The sequence below is a fragment of the Sarcophilus harrisii genome, chromosome 2, assembly GCF_902635505.1.
Source record: "Sarcophilus harrisii chromosome 2, mSarHar1.11, whole genome shotgun sequence".
NCBI classification, from domain to species: domain Eukaryota; kingdom Metazoa; phylum Chordata; class Mammalia; order Dasyuromorphia; family Dasyuridae; genus Sarcophilus; species Sarcophilus harrisii.
Genome location: NC_045427.1, coordinates 316,861,242 through 316,882,237, shown reverse-complemented (window position 1 = coordinate 316,882,237; position 20,996 = coordinate 316,861,242). Strand labels below are relative to the sequence as shown.

The 20,996-nt window shown below is 33.0% G+C and overlaps 1 protein-coding gene across 4 annotated transcripts in view; it reads right to left on the bottom strand.

The window, feature by feature from the left end:
- LRRC9 (leucine rich repeat containing 9) overlaps positions 1 to 20,996 on the bottom strand; it is a 184,250-nt gene that overhangs the window by 50,291 nt on the left and 112,963 nt on the right. For all 4 annotated transcript variants that reach the window (XM_031952674.1, XM_031952676.1, XM_031952675.1 and 1 more), the window contains 2 exons: positions 2,001 to 2,131; positions 20 to 128 (listed from right to left, as the gene is read on the bottom strand). In XM_031952674.1, the coding sequence (XP_031808534.1) occupies positions 20 to 128; positions 2,001 to 2,131 (240 nt within the window). The remainder of the gene's footprint in view (positions 1 to 19; positions 129 to 2,000; positions 2,132 to 20,996) is intronic.

Sequence of the window (20,996 nt, the reverse complement as noted above, 5' to 3'; positions counted from 1 at the left end):
TGTCTTTTTATAAACTCACCTTCACATTAGGCAGATAGATTAAGCCACTGAATGAAGTTAAATTGTTGTTCTGCAAATTCACATTGCTTACATTTTTAAATTGATCAATTGGAACTAGATCCACAGTTCTGTATTTTGAAAAAGAGTAAAAGTTAATGTAAAACAAGGTAAAAAAATATAGAAAAATTCATTCTTTATTTAAGCCTACAAAAGTCTCATCAAAACCTGCATGTAAAATAATTTCTCTAGCACAAATATAGAATTTACAAGTCTAATTAATCTTGTAGCTATTACATTTTTGACATGAATGTATATGAGAGATCTACATACAAAGTTGTACTAGATAATTCAAGGCACACATCAGTGTGAGTCTCCATTCGACTAATGGGAGTTGTACCTAGCTTGACTTTTGCTTGTGAAAGCTCTCTTACATAGGATAGACATCAAGCTATTTCCATGCCTACTGTACTGGGACTCACTCTCTCTTCACAGGTGATAGACTAATGCAGAATATGGTATAGATAGCAAGTGACTTCAGAGATTCCAGAACTATTTTAATCTTAACCCTGGAACTATGGGCATAGGGACAGGTGGAATATCAGTCACATTTGTTTCACAGTGGCCTATAATGGGGGATCAGGTTTTGTTATTAATATTGTGTAGGCAAGACTGGTTATCTGGAGAAACTATTTTGTCCATATTTTAAAATTTTCTTAGGATTCTTTTGTTTCATTTTATAGTTAATCATTGGATCAGAGATTTAGAGCTAGGGCAAACTAAAGGGCTTTAGGAGTAATTTACTGCAATTCTTTCATTTTACAGAATTTCATATTTCATGAAGGTTAAGTGACAGAACTGGCATTTCAACTACAGAAACATGACTCCAAATCCAGCATTCATGGTATCCATACTACATTGCCTCATTCAATTAGGAGTTCCATAGGGCTTTTGTGTATTTTCCAGTCTCTCTCTTTTTTTAAACAAACTTGTGATCTTCTTAAAATAAAAAAGAGTATTATTTCATATTTAATCTTAAAACACAAATTAACATCTAAAAATAACTTGTACATATAAAATAATGGAATGCCATTTTCTATTTTAAAAGTATAATAATATGAAAAAAGACCTTTTAGTATTAAAGTTAAATAACACATTACAAATTTGGAGGAATTGCCCTCGAGAGTTTGGTGTCTATGAGGCTCAGAAGATCTTGTTCAACTTCTGATATAAAGTAATCACCTTGAGGTGGCCATTTCTATTATGAGAAAAACATATGATCCTCATAAAACACATTTAAAGTAATTCTCATAAAAGTTCAGAAATAAAAGCTAAACATTTGGGTTGTTATTTACAAGAATGTATCCACCTATAAAGGCTGGATATAAAACAAACTACTATTGTGATATAGTGAAGAGTTTGGAGTTGGAGATGGGGAAGCTGAGGGGAAAATCAGTCCTGTGAAAATGGAACTAAGCATGTTTACCATCTCATGACATGTATAAAGTTTTGCATTGCACTTGGTGAGGGAACTTCAGTTTATAATAATCCCCAAATACCTGATTATTAGTACACTGCTCTACTTTAATTTCTCTCTTAAAAGTCCATTTAAGCCAATAAAGGGATTTCTGAAAAGAATGTCTTCCCTGCTTACCCCTAACCTCCAAAGAGTTCAATTTCTTTTCTTCCCATTCTTTGGATGTAGGATAAACTTTAAAATTTGAATGGCATTCTGAAGAATGGCAATTGTCAATGAAAGGTAATACTTTTGGAAGAAGAAAGTTAGCACTGGTGCTAATAATCTCAGGTTTCTCCCATATCACAGACATTTAGATTTTGAAACAGTATTAGGGAAAGTGAATTACTTTTCTCTTGAACATCTGAATACGTATATGAGTGAAAAATTCAATTAACATATATATAATTAATGCATATTTCACCATAAAACTTCATAATTTAGGATGTATGCTATACAAAAGAAGAATATTTTAAAATGGCCAAACCTGATACTAGATGTGGCCCAGTTTAATTCCTGCATTTGGGTGAAGCTCGAATGTCCTTGCCTTTCTGCAATCATGTCAGAAGTAAGTCTGCCACCAAATAAATCTTTTGCATTCTCTATCTCTGAAGATTCCTAAATGGATATATTTAGACAGTGATATCCTCTTCAAGATGGTAAGTTCAAATGAATTCAAACAGAATTATCACCAGATGTGCACTTATCATCATCACTGAAAAAATTCAAGTGTCTTTTTAAATCATTAATTACTCAATTTAAAATAATCAAATGGATTTGTAATCTCATCAATGCAGATATCCTCTCAAATTACTTTTATGTTAAACTAAACTTTATCAATTAGTTAATCAAATATTTAGCATCAACTATCAACCAATCAATTAAGGAGCAGTTACTAATTCCACTCATTATGAGAGATAAGGGAAAATACAAAGAAAAAAATAAGATTTAAATTCCTTCAGGGGGAAATTGGATATATACATATAAGTAAATGCAAAAGCACAAAGTAAATACAAGATAATTGAGTGAGGATAAGTATCAGTAAAGATCTTTTTAATAGGAGATGGTGTTTCAGCTAAGCTTTGAAGGAAACTATCATTTCTAGGAAGTGGAGATGAAGAGGACATGCATTCTAGACATAATAAATAAGCATGGAATTAGAAAGTGGAAAATCAGACATGTGGAACATCAGCAAGTAGACCATTTTGGTGGAAATGAATAACTAAAGAATATTTATTAACACATTAACATTATCAATGGACAGAGTATTGACTCTGGAGTCAGAGAACCTGAGTTCAAAACTGGCTTCAGACTCTTGACCCTTACTAGCTTTGTGACCCTTGGCAAATCATTTAGCCCTGATTGCCTCAAAAACCCCCACAAAAAAACAAAATTAAAACAACAAAAATTATGTGCCAATTATTATGCTAAGCACTGGGGAGACAAGTACAAAAGTGAGACTATCCCTTCCCTCTCATTCTAAATGTGAGGGATGGTGGCCAGGGAGGGTGTTTTGACTTGGGAAATCACAGCTATGGTGAGCAGCCCAGAGAGTAGTGGATTAACAAGCTCTTTCCAGTAGCAATTCATGCTTGAATTGATTATGATTCTCAAAAGTAGAGATGAAAAGCTGAGGTGGGAGTAGAGAAGAGGGAACAAGGTTGATGGTCAGAAATTAATTGGGATAAAACATGGAATGTCAAGTATGACCAGGGTTGGTAGATATTTTGATATCTAGCCATGTCAATTTATACTCATGTACTTATCATGGAGGAAAGCTTGGGACCCAAAATAGGGAGTTCCAAAATAAAATGGTTTAAGTCCCCAAGGGTATAGTCTCTAAATTCTGTTGGTCTTTAGGATACTTTGGCAGGTTTGAAGGCAAAAAGGTAACCACTAATTATATACTGTAGAGCACATGAAAGGAATGATGCTGACTTCTAGAAAGGTAACCTGGAGCTAGACTGAAAGTCCCTAAATTTCAGACAGGAGTTAGTATTTGATTTGAGCAAGTGATGCTAGAATTTTTTGAGCAATTTTTTTTTGGTTAAATCTGTACTTTAGCAATAACTTTTTAGCATATGTGAAGAATGGATTGGTGAGGCAGGGCAATGAATCAGGAGCTTAATGCAACAATTCAGATGAGAAATGAGAGTCTGAACTCCCTGAAGGGACAGCTATGTGCATTCAGAGGAGGAAGAATGAATGTTGACTATAAGCAGGCAGAATCAATATAACTTGGGAACAGATTAGATATGAGGTGTGAATAAAATTGAGGAGTCCATAATATCTCTGTGATGTTGAGCTGGGATGACTAGAAGGGTGGTGGGTGATAATGTGAGTAAAATAGAAAAGTTCTGAAGAGAATATACATATGAAGGGATATATAATGAATTATATTTTAGACATGCTAAGTTTGAGCTGCTTATAACATATCCAATTTAAAGTGTCCAACAAGGTGATTGGTGATGTGGGACTGGAACCTAAAATAGAAAGAGAGTAGGACTGGATATATAGATTTGGGAATCATCTGCCTAGAGATGCCAATGGGATCCACTGGAGCTGCTTAAATCACCTAAAGATAATCACTTATATATAGATATAAGTAGACCAGGACAGAGTCTTAGGGGTATATCCATAGTCAGAAGATGCAACATGAATGCTTACACAAAATAGAAGACTAAGAAGAAGAAGTAGCCAAACAAGTAGAATGATAACTTGAAGAATGCAATAAAAAGAGTGCAACTTTAAAAAAAAAGTATCTAGGAGGAGAGGATGTACATCAATGTCAAATGAAGCATATAAATGAAGGAAGTATTGAGAAAGACAATGGTCTTTGACCATTAACTTTGGTGAGTGTAGTTTCAGCTTAAAAAAAAAAAAAAAGAAAAAATGAAAAAAAGTCAAAAGCCAGAATGCAAAAAGCTGAGAAATTAGTGAAAGAAGAGAAAGTGGAGGCAAGGAAAGTAGATTGCTTTTTCTAGGAATTTGGCTGTAAAAGGAAGGAAAGATACAGAACAACAATTTGAAGGAATAGTTGAGTCAAGTGAAGGATTTTCAAGAATGGCAGAAACTGAGGATATATGTATGTATCAGGGAACTTTTAATCACTAGATAGGAAGGGTTTGAAAATCAGAGGAAGAGCATGGTGGGAATATCAGAAATAGAGGAGGGAATGAGATCAAGAGCATAAGTAGAAGGGTGGGCATTGATGTGAGTAGAAGGACTACTTGTTTTTTTCTCTAGACATTCTTTTTTTAAATTGCATTTTATTTTTCCAAATCCATGAGAATAATTTTCAATATTTGCCTTTGCAATTCTTCTAAACATATTTCTGTATTTGTCCTGCTGCACACATAAAAAAATCAGAGATATCAACCAGTGAAATAAATTAGGTACATTCCACATTGAAGCAAACAAACAAAATATCATAAGATTGGATCAACTCAAAGACCCAGTTGCTGTGGGAAGGTCATATTTAAGAAAAATGACCAAGAAAATTGGAAAAAATGATCAGGAAAATCTGGCAGAAATTAGGGTTTAAATCAACACTTCACACCATAGGACAAATACGATATGAAGGTCACATTATAAATTAGAGGAGAAAGCAAGAAATTACCACTCAGATCTATGGAGAAAGGAAAAGTTCATGACCAAAAAAGGATAAGCAAAGACTCTCAGACAAAATAAAATGGGCAGTTTTGATTCCATAAAATTAAAAAAAAAGTTTTGCACATACACACAAATTTAATGTAGAAAAAGTTAAAAAGGAAACAGGTAACTGGGAAGAACTTTACAAAAGATAAAGGTCTCATTTCCAATATAAATAAGGAATTAACATAAATCAGTAAGTCTAACAGCTATTCACCAATAAATTACAATGAATTTAAAAAGGCAATTTCCAAAGGAAGAAATTTGTGCTCTCTCAACAATCATGAAACAATTCTCAAAATAACTAAATAACTATTGAAACACAAATTGAAGCAGCTTTGAGGTTTCACTTTACCTATCAGGCTGACAAAACAACATAAGTGAAAATGACAAAAATTGGAGGCTGTGGGACAAAAAGTACACTGATGCCTTGATGGTGGAGCAGTGAAATTAATCTATTTATTATGGAAAGCAGTTTAGAAATATGGTCTGAAAGTGAACAAACACTACATCCCCTTTGATTCAGCTTAGAGAACTGCTAGAAGCATCCCCCAAAGAAGTCAAAGAGAGAGGAAAAGATTCTATATGCACATACATATTTATAGCAATTCTTTTTTTGTGGTAGCCAAAAAGTGTAAATTAAGGAGATTATCCTACTGGGGAATGGCTGAGCCAGTTGTGGTATAAGACTGTAATGGAATATTATTATGCTATAAGAAATTATGAAATGGACAATTTCAGAAGAAACTAGGAAAACCTTCATGAACTGATATAGAATAAAGTCAGCCAAAGTAGAATAGTTTATGCAATACCACTATAGGGAAAAAAAACTGAAAATAACAATTTAAGACTTCAGAACTTTGCTCTATGCAATGATAGATCATGAATCCAAATGCAAGGAGATGAAATATACCACTGACCTTCCAAAAAAGAGGTAAATGACCCTGGGCAAGTCACTTAACCCTAATTGTCTCAGCAAAATAAATAAATAAATAATAAAGAACTTTTGAAAATTATTATTTTTACTATCATTAAAGGTTTTTATTTTCAAAACATATGCACAATTTTCAACATACACTCTTGCAAAATTTTATGTCCCAAGTTTTCTCCCTCCCTTCCCCTCATCCCATTTCAATGACAGCAAATAATCCAATCTCTGTTAAACATGTGCAATTCTTCTACACATATTTCCACAATTATTATGCTGTACAAGAAAAATTAGATCAAAAAGGAAAAAAATATGAGAATAAAAACAAAAATCAAGCAAACAAAAATAAAAAGGGTGAAAATACTATATTGTGATCCATACTCAGTCCCCATAGTTCTGCCTCTGAGTACAGTGGCTCTCTTCATCACAAGATCATTGGAACTGGCCTGAATCACTCATTGTTGAAAAGAGTCATGTCTAATAGTATTAATCATTGTATAAACTTGTTGTCATGTACAATGATCTTCTGGTTCTACCCACATCACTTAGCATCACTTCATGTAAGCCTCTCCAGGTCACTCTGAAATCATCCTTCTGATCATTTCTTATAGAATAATACTATTCCATAACATTCATATAACATTACTTATTCAGCCATTCTCCAACTGATGGGCATCCACACAGTTTCCAATTTCTTGCCACTCCAAAAAGGGCTGCCACAAACATTTTTGCACATGTGGATCCCTTTTCCTCCTTTATGATCTCTTGGGATATAAGCCTAGTAGAAACACTGTTGGATCAAAGGGTATATAGCAAAGTATAGCCCTTTGGGCATAGTTCCAAATTGCTCTCCAGAATGATTGGATCAGTTCACAACCCCACCAACATGTTATTATCCCAGTTTTGCCACATGCCCTCCAACTTTCATAATTATCTTGTCATTTTAGCTAATTTGAGACATGTGTGGTGGTACCTCAAGACTTGTCTTAATTTACATTTCTCTGATCAATAGTGATTTAGAGCACCTTTTTGGATCACTAGAAATGGTTGCAATTCCTTCACCTGAAAATTGTCCATTCATATCCTTTGGCCATTTCTCAACTGAAGAATGGCTTGAATTCTTATAAATTTGAGTCAATTCTCTATATATTTTAGAAATGAGGCCTTTATCAGAACCTTTGAATGTAATTTTTCTCCCTCAGGTTATTGCTTCCCTTCTAATCTTGTCTGCATTGGTTTTGTTTGTACAAAATCTTTTTAACTTAATATAATCAAAATTATTTATTTTGCATTTAATAATGTACTCCAGTTTTTCTTTGGTCACAAATATCTTTCTTCTCCATAGATCTGAGAGGTAAACTATTTTTTGTTCTCCTAATTTGCTTATAATATCACTCTTTATGTCTAAATCATGAACCCATTTTGACCTTATCTTGATATAAAGTGTTAGGGGTGTATCAATGTCTAGTTTCTGCCATATTATTTTCCAATTTTCCTAGAAATTTTTGGCAAATAATGAGTTCTTATCCCAAAAGCTGGGATCTTTGAGTTTGTCAAATACTCGATTACTTTAGTCATTGATTATTGTGTCTTGTGAACCTAATCTCTTCCACTGATCAACTAGTCTATTTCTTAGCCAGTACCAAATGGTTTTGATGACTGTTGCTTTATGTAGTTTTAGGTCTGGTACAGCTAGGTCACTTTTATTTGCATTTTTTTCATTAATTCCTTTGAAATTCTTGACCTTTAGTTTTTCCAATTGAACTTTCTTGGGAGTTTGATTGGCACGGGACTGAAAAAGTAGATTAATTTAGATAATATTGTAATTTTTATATTAGCTTGGCCTACCCATAAGCACTTGATATTTTTCTAGTTGATCAGATCTGACTTTTATTTGTGTGGAAAGTGTTTTGTAATTGTGTTCATATAGTTCCTGACTTTGCCTTGGCAAGTAAATTCCCAAATATTTTATATTATCTACAGTTATTTTAAATGAAATTTCTCTTTGTATCTCTTGTGCTGGATTTGGTTGGTAATATATAAAACACTGATGATTTATGTGGATTTATTTTGTATCCTGCAACTTTACTAAAGCTGTGAATTGTTTCTAGTTGTTTTTTAGTTTGATTCTCTAAGTATACCATCATCTCATCTACAAAGAGTGATAATTTGGTTTCCTCATGATCTACTCTAATTCCTTTAATCTCTTTTTCTTCTGTTATTGCCAAAGCTAACATTTCTAACACAATATTGAACAGTAATGATAATAGTGGGCAACCTTGTTTCACTCCTGATCTTCTTATTGGGAATGGTTCTAATTTGTCCCCATTACACATAATGCTTGCTGATGGTTTTAAATAGATGCTACTAATCATTTTACGGAAAAGCCCATTTATTCTTATACTGCCTAGTGTTTTTAATAGGAATAGGTGTTGGATTTTATCAAATGCTTTTTCTGCACCTATTGAGATAATCATAGGATTTTTCTTAGTTTGGTTATTGTTATAGTTAATTATGCTAATAGTTTCCTAACACTGAACCAGTTCTACATTCCTGGTATAAATCTTACTTGGTCAGGATGTATTATCCTGGTAATAAATTGCTGTAATGTCTTTGCTAATATTTTATTTAAGATTTTTGCATTAATATTCATTAGAGAAATTGGTCTATAATTTTATTTTTCTGTTTTGACCCTACCTGGTGTACATATCAGCAGCATATCTGTTTCATAAAAGGAATTTGATAGGTCTCCTTTCCCTATTTTCCCCAATAGTTTGCATAATATTGGAATTAATTGTTTTTTAAATGTTTGATAGAATCTACATGTAAATCTATTTGGACTTGGAGATTTTTTTCTTAGGGAGTTGATTAATAGCTTGTTCAATTTCTTTTTTCTAAAATGTGACTAAGTTATTTCCCTTCTGTTAATATGGGCAATCATATGTTTGTAAGTATTCATCCATCTTTATTTAGATTATCAGATTAACATATAGCTGGACAAAATAGCTCCTAATTATTGCTCTAATTTCCTCTTCATTGGTGGAAAGTTCTCCCTTTTCCTGTTTCCATTCAATTTTTCCCCAAAATCTATCATACCTAACTTTTCTAAAGTTCTACTTACCTTCCTAACTTCTTTCTTATTCATTTTGTGGTTTGATTTACCTAGTTCTGAGAGAGCAAGGTTGAGATTCCCAACTAGTATAATTTTGCTATCTATTTTTTCTCACAACTTTCAACTTCCTAGGAATTTGGATGCTATATTTAGTGCATATATGTTTAGTATTGATATTACTATGGTACCCTTTAACAAGATGTAGTTTTCTTATCTCTTTTAATTAGATCTATTTTTGCTTTTGCTTGATCTGAATTGAGATCAGGATTGCTACCCATTTTTTTTTTTTTTTTTTTTACTTTAGCTGAAGCATAAGAGATTCCATTCCAACCTTTTACCATTACTTTTTATGTATCACTGTTTTAAATATGGTTCTTTTAAACAACATATTGTAGTATTCTGGCTTCTAATCTAGACTTCTATCTGCTTCTGTTTAATAGGAGAGTTTATTCCATTCCCCTTCACAGGGGAATTTTACTAACTCTGTATTTCCTATTATCTTGCTTTCCCCAAGTTACACTTTTCTCTTTCCTTTCCCCCTTTCCCTCCTCTCCAATATTTTGCATCCTCCCTCAAACAACCCTTCCACTTTATAGCCCCTCCCCCTTTCTTATATCTTTACCCTTCTAATTCTGTTCTCCCTTCTATTAGCCTCTCCTTTTTCTTTCCCCTTTTCCTTCCTACTTCCCTATTGGGTGAGACAAATTTCTCTGTGAAGCTAAATATGTCTGATATTCTCTCTTTGAGTCAAATCTGATGAGAGCAAGATTTACCCAATGCTTATCTCCCTCCTTTCTTTCCCTCAATTGTAATAGGTCTTTTTGCCTCTTCATGAGATGTAATTTCCACCATTTTTAACTACATTTTCCTCTTCTTCCAGTACAATCCCCTTTCTACCTCTAATTTTTTTTAATATATTATCACAATAAAATCAAATTATACCTGCATCTACCCATAAGAGAGATACAGTTCTCAAGGATTAAACATACCTTCCCATATAGGGACGTAAACTTTTTAACTTTTAAAAGAAAGTTTTTTTTCTTTCTTTTTTATCTTTTTTATGCTTTTCTTGAATTCTGTATTTGAAGATCAAAATTTCTGTTCAACTCAATTCTTTTCATCAAAAATAAATGAAACCCACCTATTTTATTGAATGGCTATCTTTTTCTTTGAAAGATAATGCTTAATTTTGCTGGATAGTTGACTCTTAGTTGCAACCCAAGTTCCTTTGCCTTTCAGAATATCAGATTCCACGCCTTCGATTCTTTAAAGTGTAAGTTGCTAGGTCCTATATAATCCTGATTTTGGCTCCTAGATAATGGAATTCTTTCTTTCTGGCTGCTTGTAATGCTTTCTCTTTGATCTGATAATTCTGAAATTTAACTACAATATTCTTTGGAGTTTTCATTTTGTGATCTCTTTCAGGAGGTGATTGGTGAATTCTTTCAATGGTTATTTTGTCTTCTGGTTCTAGGACATCAGGGTAGTTTTCCTTGATAATTTCCTAAAAGATGATGTGTAGGCTCTTTTTTTCATCATGGTTTTCAGATAGTCCAATATTTATATTGCTTCTCCTGGATCTATTTTCCAGTTCAGTTGTTTTTCCAATGAAGTATTTTACTTTTTCTTGTATTTTTTTCATGTTTTTATTTTGACTCGTGATTTCTCATTGAGTCATTAATTTACATTTGTTCAATTCTAATTTTTAGTGAATTATCTTCTTTTGAATTTAGCTAATTGAACTTTTAAATGAAGTATTTTCCATTCTACCAATTCTGTTTTTCAACAAATTGTTTTCTTTTTCAAATCTATTTTGCAAAGTGTTGTATTCTTTTTCCATTTCATCAAATCTATTTTGTAAATAGTTATATGATTTTTCCATTTCACTACATCTATTTTTGAGATTGCTTTTTTAAAAAAATAACTTTTAATTGACAGAACCCATGCCAGGGTAATTTTTTTTACAACATTATCCCTTGCACTCACTTTTGTTCTGATTTTTCCCCTCCCCCTGATGGCAAGCAGTCCTATACATGTTAAATGGGTTACAGTATATCCTAGAATCAATATATGTGTGCAGAACTGAACAGTTCTCTTGTTGCTCAGGGAGAATTGGATTCAGAAGGTATAAATAACCCAGGAAGAAAAACAAAAATGCAAGCAGTTTACATTCATTTCCCAGTGTTCTTTCTTTGGGTGTACTTGCTTCTGTCCATCCTTGATCAATTGAAACTGAGTTAGAAGTCAAAGAAATCCACTTCCATCAGAATGCATCCTCATACAGTATCATTGTTGAAGTATATAATGATCTCCTGGCTCTGCTCATTTCATCAGTTCATGTAAGTCTCTCCAGACCTTTCTGAAATCATCCTGCTGGTCATTTCTTACAGAACAATAAAATTCCATAACATTCATATACCACAATTTACTCAACCATTCTCCAATTGAGGGGCATCCATTCATTTTCCAGCTTCCAGCCACTACAAAGAGGGCTGCCACAAACATTCTTGCACATACAGGTCCCTTTCCTTTCTTTAGTATCTCTTTGGGGTATAAGCCCAGTAGAAACACTGCTGGATCAAAGGGTATGCACAGTTTGATAACTTTTTGAGCATAGTTCCAAATTGCTCTCCAGAATGGCTGGATGTATTCACAATTCCACCAACAATGTATCAGTGTCCCTGTTTTGCCACATCCCCTCCAACATTCCGCATTATCTTTCCCTATCATTCTAGACAATCTGACAGGTGTGTAGTGGTATCTATCTCAGAGTTATCTTAATTTGCTTTTCTCTGATTAATAATTATTTGGAGTATATTTTCATTATGGCTAGAAATAATTTCAATTTCTTTGTCTGAGAATTGTCTGTTCATATCCTTTGACCATTTATCAATTGGAGAATGGATTGATTTCTTATAAGTTAGAGTCAATTCTTTATATATTTTGGAAATGAAGCCTTTATCAGAGCCGTTGACTGTAAAAATGTTTTCCCAGTTTATTGTTTCCCTTCTAATCTTGTTTGCATTAGTTTTGTTTGTACAAAAACTTTTCAATTTGACATAATCAAAATTTTCTATTTTGTAGTCAATAGTGATCTCCAGTTCTTCTTTGGTCATAAATTCCTTCCTCTTCCACAGGTCTGAGAGATAAACTATCCTATGCTCTTCCAATTTATTTATAATCTCATTCTTTATGCCTAGGTCATGAACCCATTTTTGACCTTATCTTGGTGTATAGTGTTAAGTGTGGGTCAATGCCTAGTTTCTGCCATATTAATTTCCAATTTTCCCAGCAATTTTTGTCAAATAATGTATACTTATCCCAAAAACTGGGGTCTTTGGGTTTGTCAAACACTAGATTATTAAAGTTATTGGCTGTTTTGTCCTTTGAACCTAACCTATTCCATTGATCAGATGGTTTTAGTAACCACTGCTTTATAATATAATTTTAGATCTGGTACAGCTAGGCCACCTTCATTTGATTTTTTTTTCATTAATTCCTTTGAAATTCTTGACCTTTTTTTTCTATATGAACTTTGTTATTTTTTCTAGATCATCAAAATAGTTTTTTGGGAGTCTGATTGGTATAATGTTAAATAAATAGATTAGTTTAGGTAGTATTGTCATCTTTATTATATTTGCTCGCCCAACTCAAAAGCATTTAATATTTTTCCAGTTGGTTAAATCAGACTTAATTTGTGTGGAAAGTGTTTTGTAGTTTTGCTAAGAAAGTTTCTGATTTTCCCTTGGCAGATAGATTCCTAAATATTTTATACAATCAGTAGTTACTTTAAATGGAATTTATCTTTGTAACTCTGTTGGGTTTTATTAGTGATATATAAGAATGCTGATGACTTATGTGGGTTTATTTTGTATCCTGCAACTTTGCTAAAGGTGTGGATTGTTTCTAATAACTTTTTAGTAGAATCTCTGCAGTTCTCTAAGTATACCATCATATCATCAGCAAAGAGTGATAATTTGGTTTCCTCTTTGCCTATTCTTATTCCTTTAATCTCTTTCTCAACTCTTATTGCCAAAGCTAGCATTTCTAATACAATATTAAATAGTAATGGTGATAATGGGCAACCTTGTTTCACTCCTGATCTTATTGGGAATGGTTTCAATTTGTCCCCATTACATATGATGCTTACTGATGGTTTTAAATAGGTGCTACTGATTATTTTAAGGAAAAGTCCATTTATTCCTATTCTCTCAAGTGTTTTTAATAGGAATGCATGTTGGATTTTATCAAATGCTTTTTCTGCATCTATTGAGATGATCATATGGTTTTTGTTAATTTGGTTATTAATATGGCCAATTATACTGATAGTTTTCCTAATATTGAACCAGCCCTGCATTCCTGGTATAAATTCTACTTGATTGTGGTGTATTATCCTGGGTATGATTTTCTGTAGTCTTTTTGCTAATATCTTATTTAAGATTTTAGCATCAATATTCATTAGGGAGATTGGTCTATAATTTTCTTTCTCTGTTTTCAACCTACCTGGTTTAGATATCAGTACCATGTCTGGGTCATAAAAGGAATTTCGTAGGACTCCTTCATTCCCTATTTTTTCAACTAGTTTATAAAGCATTGGGGCTAATTGTTTTTTGAATGTTTGATGGAATTCATATCTAAATCCATCTGGTCCTGGGTTTTTTTTTTTTTTTTAGGATTTTTTAAAGCTATTGATTAATAGCTTGTTCTATTTCTTTTTCTGAAATGGGATTATTTAAGCAATTTACTTCCTCCTCTGTCAATCTGGGAAGCCTAAATTTTTGTAGGTAGTCATCCATTTCGCTTAGGTTATCAAATTTATTGGCATAAAGTTGGGCAAAGTAACCCCTTATTATTTCTTTAATTTCCTCTTCATTGGTGGAAAGTTCTCCCTTTTCATTTTTAAGACTACTAATTTGATTTTCCTCTCTCCTTTTTCTAATCAGATTTATCAAAGGTTTATTAGTTTTATTGGTTTTTTCATAAAAGCAACTCTTAGTTTTATTTATTAGTTCAATAGGTTTTTTTTTACTTCCAATATTATTAATTTCTCCTTTTAATTTTAGAATTTCAAGTTTAGTATTTGATTGGGAGTTTTTAATTTGGTCTTTTTCTAGCTTTTTAAGTTGCAAGCCCAATTAATTGATCCTCTCTTTTTCTATTTTATTCAAGTAAGCCTCTAAGGATATAAAATTTCCCCTTATTACCACTTTGGCTGCATCCCACAAATTTTGGTATGTTGTCTCATCATTATCATTATCTTTAGTGAAATTATTGTGTCTATAATTTGCTGTTTCACCCAATCATTATTTAATATGAGGTTATTTAGTTTCCAATTACTTTTTGGTCTATTTACACCTAACTTTTTGTTTAATGTAGTTTTTATTGCATTGTGACCTGAAAAGAAAGCATTTACTATTTCTGCCTTCCTGCATTTAATTTTGAAGTCTTTATGTCCTAATATATGGTCAATTTTTGTGTAGGTTCCATGAACTACTGAGAAGAAAGTATACTCCTTTCTGTCACCATTCAGTTTTCTCCAGAGATGTATCATACCTAATTTTTCTAATATTCTATTTACCTCTTTCATTTCTTTCTTATTTGTTTTGTGATTTGATTTATCTAAATCTTAGAGTGCAAGATTGAGATCTCCCGCTATTATAGTTTTGTTGTCTATTTCTTCTCGCAATTCTCCTAATTTCTCCTTTAGGAAGTTAGATGCTATACACTTGGTGCATATATGTTTAATATTGATATTGCTTCATTTTCTATAGTACCCTTTGGCAAGATATAGTTTCCTTCTTTGTCTCTTTTAATTAGATCAATTCTTGCTTTTGCTATTTTTGAGATTTCTTCAGAAAATTTCTGCATTTACTTCTTGCAAAGTTCTCATTTCCTTTCCCCATTTTTCAGCTCTCCTTTAAGATACTTTATGAATTCTTCCAAGAGAGCCTTATGTGATGGAGACCAACTCATATCAACTTCTGGGGCTTCATCTGGAGATGATTTGCCTTTAGTGTCCAGGGTGTTAGGTCTGTTCTCTGCCTCCATAAAAGCTATCTGTGGTCAGATTTCTTTTTGCTTTTTTGATCATTTTTTAAAGATTAAGGTCTGCTCTCATGGGAAAAGGGAGATTGTTTCAAGCTTTCTCTACAGGTGACAGGGGCTTTACGCTGCCCTGGACTGGTACTGCTCCTTCCTGCAGTTTCCTTCATGGTGTTTGGTTGGTGTGCCACATTATTCTGGGGTTCAGAGACTCACTGTTTGACTTTTGTATTTGTGTTGGATGTCTCTTGGATAATCTGCTGATCCACTGGTTTTTGAACTAGGACAGAGTACCCAGCATTGCTATATTTTAGCTAAGAGCTTCCTGATAGATTCCTGGCATATGGATGCCACATCATCCTGGATCTCTGTGCTGTGCCTGAGCTTGGCCATCTTCCTTCTGTGCCCAACTAAAACAGAACTTTTCTGAAGTTCTTCCAAAATATCTTCTGCTAAAAATTTGTTGCACTCCAAATATTTGTGGGTTCGCTCACTCCTAAACCAGTTCAGAGGCTTGATCTGGTGTTTATCTGATGCCAGAAAGCTCAGATAAAGAATTTTCTTTTCTCCACCATCTTGACACCTCATTCCCCCAGATAAAGAACTTAATTGAATAAATAGACATATATTTTGGATTACATAGGTATGTATTGAGGGATTTGATTTTTGTTTAGAAAATTTGCTCAGCAGAGACAGATTAATTATAAAAAAACTTGTTACTGAAAAAAATTAAAAATTATAAAACAAAAGTAGGAAACAAAAGGATAGGTAAGCCTTAGTCATAAGTTTCAGAAATACTGCTGAGTACAAAAAGACTGGTCATGTGCTAAATCTCCTGGTGTTTACACTATCTTGTTCTCTTCATTGCTCATCTGTGAAATGCTATCTAAGCAAGACAATGGCATATTAATGTTTGCTTTCTTCATGACCAATGGCCTTTCCACATTCTGCTTGATATTAGGTATAGCTTGCACAGAGATGGATTTAATAATCTATCTACCATTGTTTTCATGCATAGATCACCATATTTGCAATGTTCTAACACTTTTCAGGGATATAGCATAAATTCTGCCTTCTATGTCTCTCTTGCCCAAAACTTTTATCAGTTCCATAGACTTGTAATAGAACAAATGTTCTTTACTTATACCTCAAGTCTGCCTTGGTTTTCCATTTATCATATTATTTTATACTTTTTGCTGCTCTTATACTCTTTTCAGTTTACAAAAACATTTTCTTTTATTAGAAAGAAATGCCTATTATGTGCTGAGGAAAAAGAAATCATTGTTGGCCAAATTTGCAAAAGTTATAGAACTAGTTTTGCAAGATATCTAAGGCCATTGACTATGTCTATTTCTTCCTTATTCTGTACTTCTTACCAAGAAGTAGGATTGTAACATCCAGCCATTTTCCATATTCACTTCAGTGCAAATTGTCTTACCCACACCTTTAAATATATGTCTCAAATTCTTCTTTTGGCTAATGCCAGTCCTCAGGATTGTGGACCCTCAGGGTAAATACTAAAAGTGTCCTTGAAATCCACCTCTGTGTTTTTTCCAACTGACCACAGTCCAGGAGGACTGTGAAGTAAAAGGTAGAAAAGCTAAAGAAAGGAAAAAGCAATGATTAAAATTTATGAATGGGGTTTGGGCAAGGAGAAGGAGTTTTGACAAGAGATTGTAAGTAGAATGTATCAACTATATGTCATTAGTGGTGGGCATACTCTTCTCATCTTTGTAAAGAGAGAAATGGTGGGCAAAGAAAGAAGCATAAGAGAAAAGGATAAAGAGAATACATAATTCATTATTATAATTATGAATGTGAATTTACTCTTAAAACAGAAAAGGAAGAAGAATGGAATGGAAAGCAATATCCAATAATATACTGTTTTCTGTAAATACATTTGAAACAAAGATTCACACAAAGTTTAAATAAAGTTGTTGCAAAATATACTATGCATCTATTCAACTAAAAAAAGTAAGGGTAGTAGTGATTGATGTCACAGACAAGACAATATTAAAAATGAGAAAATCAACAAATTAAAAATAAAAAACCCAAACTATAAATATCAAAATAGAAATTAAAGAAAAATAACTATGAATGAAATGCCCAATAACAACTTTGGAGGACTGAAATAGCCTGTTACCACCTTCTGAGAGAGAAGTGATAGACTTACAGTGCAAAATTAGACATACATTTTTGGACATGCCTAATATGTTAATTTGCATATCTTTGTTGTCAAGGTTTTGCTTATATTTTTCCTTCAATTTGAGAGGAGACAAAAATTCTTTTTGCATTTGAATTTGAAGGATGGCCAGAGGGAATTATAAACAGTTTTAAATTATAAACCGTTTTAAAAGTAACATGTTGAATTTATTATATATTTAAAGAGAAAAACAAGGTATATGTAATGGAAAAGAACAATTTCATGTATAATCCTTTCCTGTTCTACAATGATTAATGAAATATTTATTTTCAGGATGATGACTAAAATATTTAAAAAAGCAGATAAACAAATAAAAAAATGCTCATATATATTAGGACCAGAGGGCAAAGTAAAAATAGAAAAACATTCATCGAATTCCTCTTGAAGAAATTTCAAAATGAGAAATCCAAGGAATGCAACAAACAAAATCCAGACCATCATGTCAGGGGAAAAATACAGCAAGGAGATAGAAATAATCAAATACAAAGGAGCCGAAGTTGGGATCATATAGACCTGGCAGCTATTACAAAGAAAAAAGAGACTGAAATATGATATTTAAGGCGGCAAAAGATAAAGACTTACAACCTTCCTCTATTTCACAAATTGTACATTGCCCTCCAGAGATTATGATAATCAATTAGCTTTGGGGGGGGGCAATTTGTGAAATAGAGAACTTCCAAGGATTCCTGATAAAGAGATCAGACCTGAGTATATAGTTTGAAATGTAAACACAAGAGTCAAGAGAAACATAGAAAGGAAAATACATTTGATTAATATGAAAGGACTATATGATGAAATATCTGTTAATATGAAAAGTGTTCCCTCAAAATCCTAATGTCTTCAATGTCATAGAAAGAGTAAATAAGGAAGATGGCTTAGGTGCAATTTTATTATATTTTTTATAATATTAAGAGAAAAAATGGGAAGGAAAAATGAACATATAAGGGATAAAGGAGGTAGAACTTACTATATAAGATAATTGGATTCACAAGAAGAATAAATATATAACCATGGAGAAGAGATGGTGGTGGTGGGAGGAAATATACTACATATTAATCTTATTTCATCTGAACGTAGGGAGTAGTTTAATTCTATCTTCCCATGACAGACCATGAAATATTTAAAGATCATTAATATAATACCTAAATTTTTTCTTTTCTTTTTTTTTTTATTTAATAGCCTTTTATTTACAGGTTATATGTATGGGTAACTTTACAGCAATGACAATTGCCAAACCTCTTGTTCCAATTTCTCCCCTCCTTCCCCCACCCACTCCCCCAGATGGCAGGATGACCAGTAGATGTTAAATATATTAAAATATAAATTAGATACACAATAAGTATACATGACCAAACCATTATTTCGCTGTACAAAAAGAATTGGATTCTGAAATATTGTACAATTAGCCTGTGAAGGAAATCCAAAACGTAGGTGGGCAAACATATAGGGATTGGGAATTCAATGTAATGGTTTTTAGTCATCTCCCAGAGTTCTTTCTCTGGGCGTAGCTGGTTCAGTTCATTACTGCTCCATTGGAAATGATTTGGTTGATCTTATTGCTGAGGATGGCCAAGTCCATCAGAATTGTCATCATATAGTTAAATTTTTTCTTTTAAACATCCCCCTTTGTTCCTGTGATATAGAGTCAGAGCCTTTCTACAATGTCCCCAATGTGCCTCTCAAGCTTGTCAATGTCCTCCTTAAATGTTCCTTAACAGGACACAATATTCCAGATGATGCCTGACAGAGCAGAGTATGATAGGATTAATGCTTCCCTGTACCTAAAAACTATGTTTTTCTTAATTCAGCCTGAAATTACATTAGACTTTTTGGCTTCTGCATCATACTCGTCATTCATATAAACTTCTTTTTCAGAAGAATTATGTCCATCTATGACTCCTAAATGAATAAATGAAGGAAGAAAAAAAAACATTTATTAGCACTTATTGTGTGCAGAGCATTGTGCACTTGGGAGTACAAACAGAAAGTCAGGACAATGCTTTTTCTCAGTAATAGGGAAAGACAAAACATACAAGAACTTTTAGCTGAAACAACAAGATTATACGATGATCAATTCTGAAGGACATGGCTCTTTCCAACAATGAGGTGGTTCAAGCCAGTTCCAATGATTTTGTGATGAAGAGAGCTATCTACACTTCGAAAGAAGACTGTGGGATGGTGGATTACCATAGCATTTTCACTCTTTTTATTGTGGTTTTCTTGAATTTTCTTTTTTTTTTTAAATTTTTTTTGTTGGTGTTCTTTTTCTTTAAAATATAATGTGAAGGTTCTCTCTGGGAGAAAGCAGGTTTCTTAGGGAGGTTTTCTGGAGGCAGCCTTAGTTTCAGTTAATCACTCCAAATATAGCCATGTGCTAAAAGTTCAGATCTTTTATTGTCTCCAATATAGCCCAGTTAGTTTTTCTTAGAGGCCTATCTTTCTGCTTGGTTCTAAGAGCTCTTGCAACTTTGTCCTTGGCTTCTGCCTCTGCTTTCTTCAGTTTCCAGCCAGCACCAAGGTGGAAGATGCAATGAATCTCTCTTGCCTCGGAGAGAGGGCTTGTGGGCTTCCTCCCAGAGTGCCCACAATGTTCCGAAGTAACTTCCTTGAAGCTCTAAGAGCTTCCTCTATATATATAATCTCCCAAAGGTTAACTCCTCCTCTGAGAGAATGGGATTATGGGTTTCTCCCAGAGTGCTCTCTGGTCTTAAGAGCTTCAAGGGAGGTGTGAATTCACATATCTCATACTAAACTCTGAAATCTCCCAAATGTGTGAACTCCAATGAGTACTTAAATACTTCTTGCTTATAAGAGCTCTCTAAAGGTGTGAACACAAGCATTATTGTCTATCAGTTGTACTTAGTACCTTGTTTTAAGTTCTGGCCCATAACATCTCCTCATAGGATCAGATTAATCATACTGAACCATGCTAAATTAGATAATTATTGTCTCTATCAATTCTAATGACTTAACAATTTATAAAGATTCCAACACTTTTTGATCTAATTTTTCTTGTGCAGCAAGATAATTGTATAAATATGCATGCCTATATTGGATTTAACATTTATTTTTACCATGTTAAATATATATTGGATTATATGCCATCTAGGGGAGGGAATGGAGGGAAGGGGGTGAAAATTGGAACACAAAGTTTTTCAAGAGTCAATGTTGAAAAAATTATCCTTGCATATATTTTGAAAATAAAAAACTTCAATAAAAGAAACAAAATGAAAATTAAAAAAATATTATTCTAAAAAAAGAGTTTTTAGCTGAAAGAATTATGGAAGTATCATGGTCCTTAGGGCAGAGCAACAAAATATTTAGTAATATATGTCCCATGTTATTTCCATTGATGAAACCACATCCATTTATAAAGTTGAACCATTATTGATATCAAGAACTTTGGCAGAAAACATCCTTTTTCTGGGACTTCAGTAACTAACTGTTGAGAGTCAGAGGCTGCATCTCCACAAGGGATGATTTGCTACATGATGCCTTTGGAAACTCAACTCATACTTGGGAAATCAAATTTTTTACCGAAGTAAAA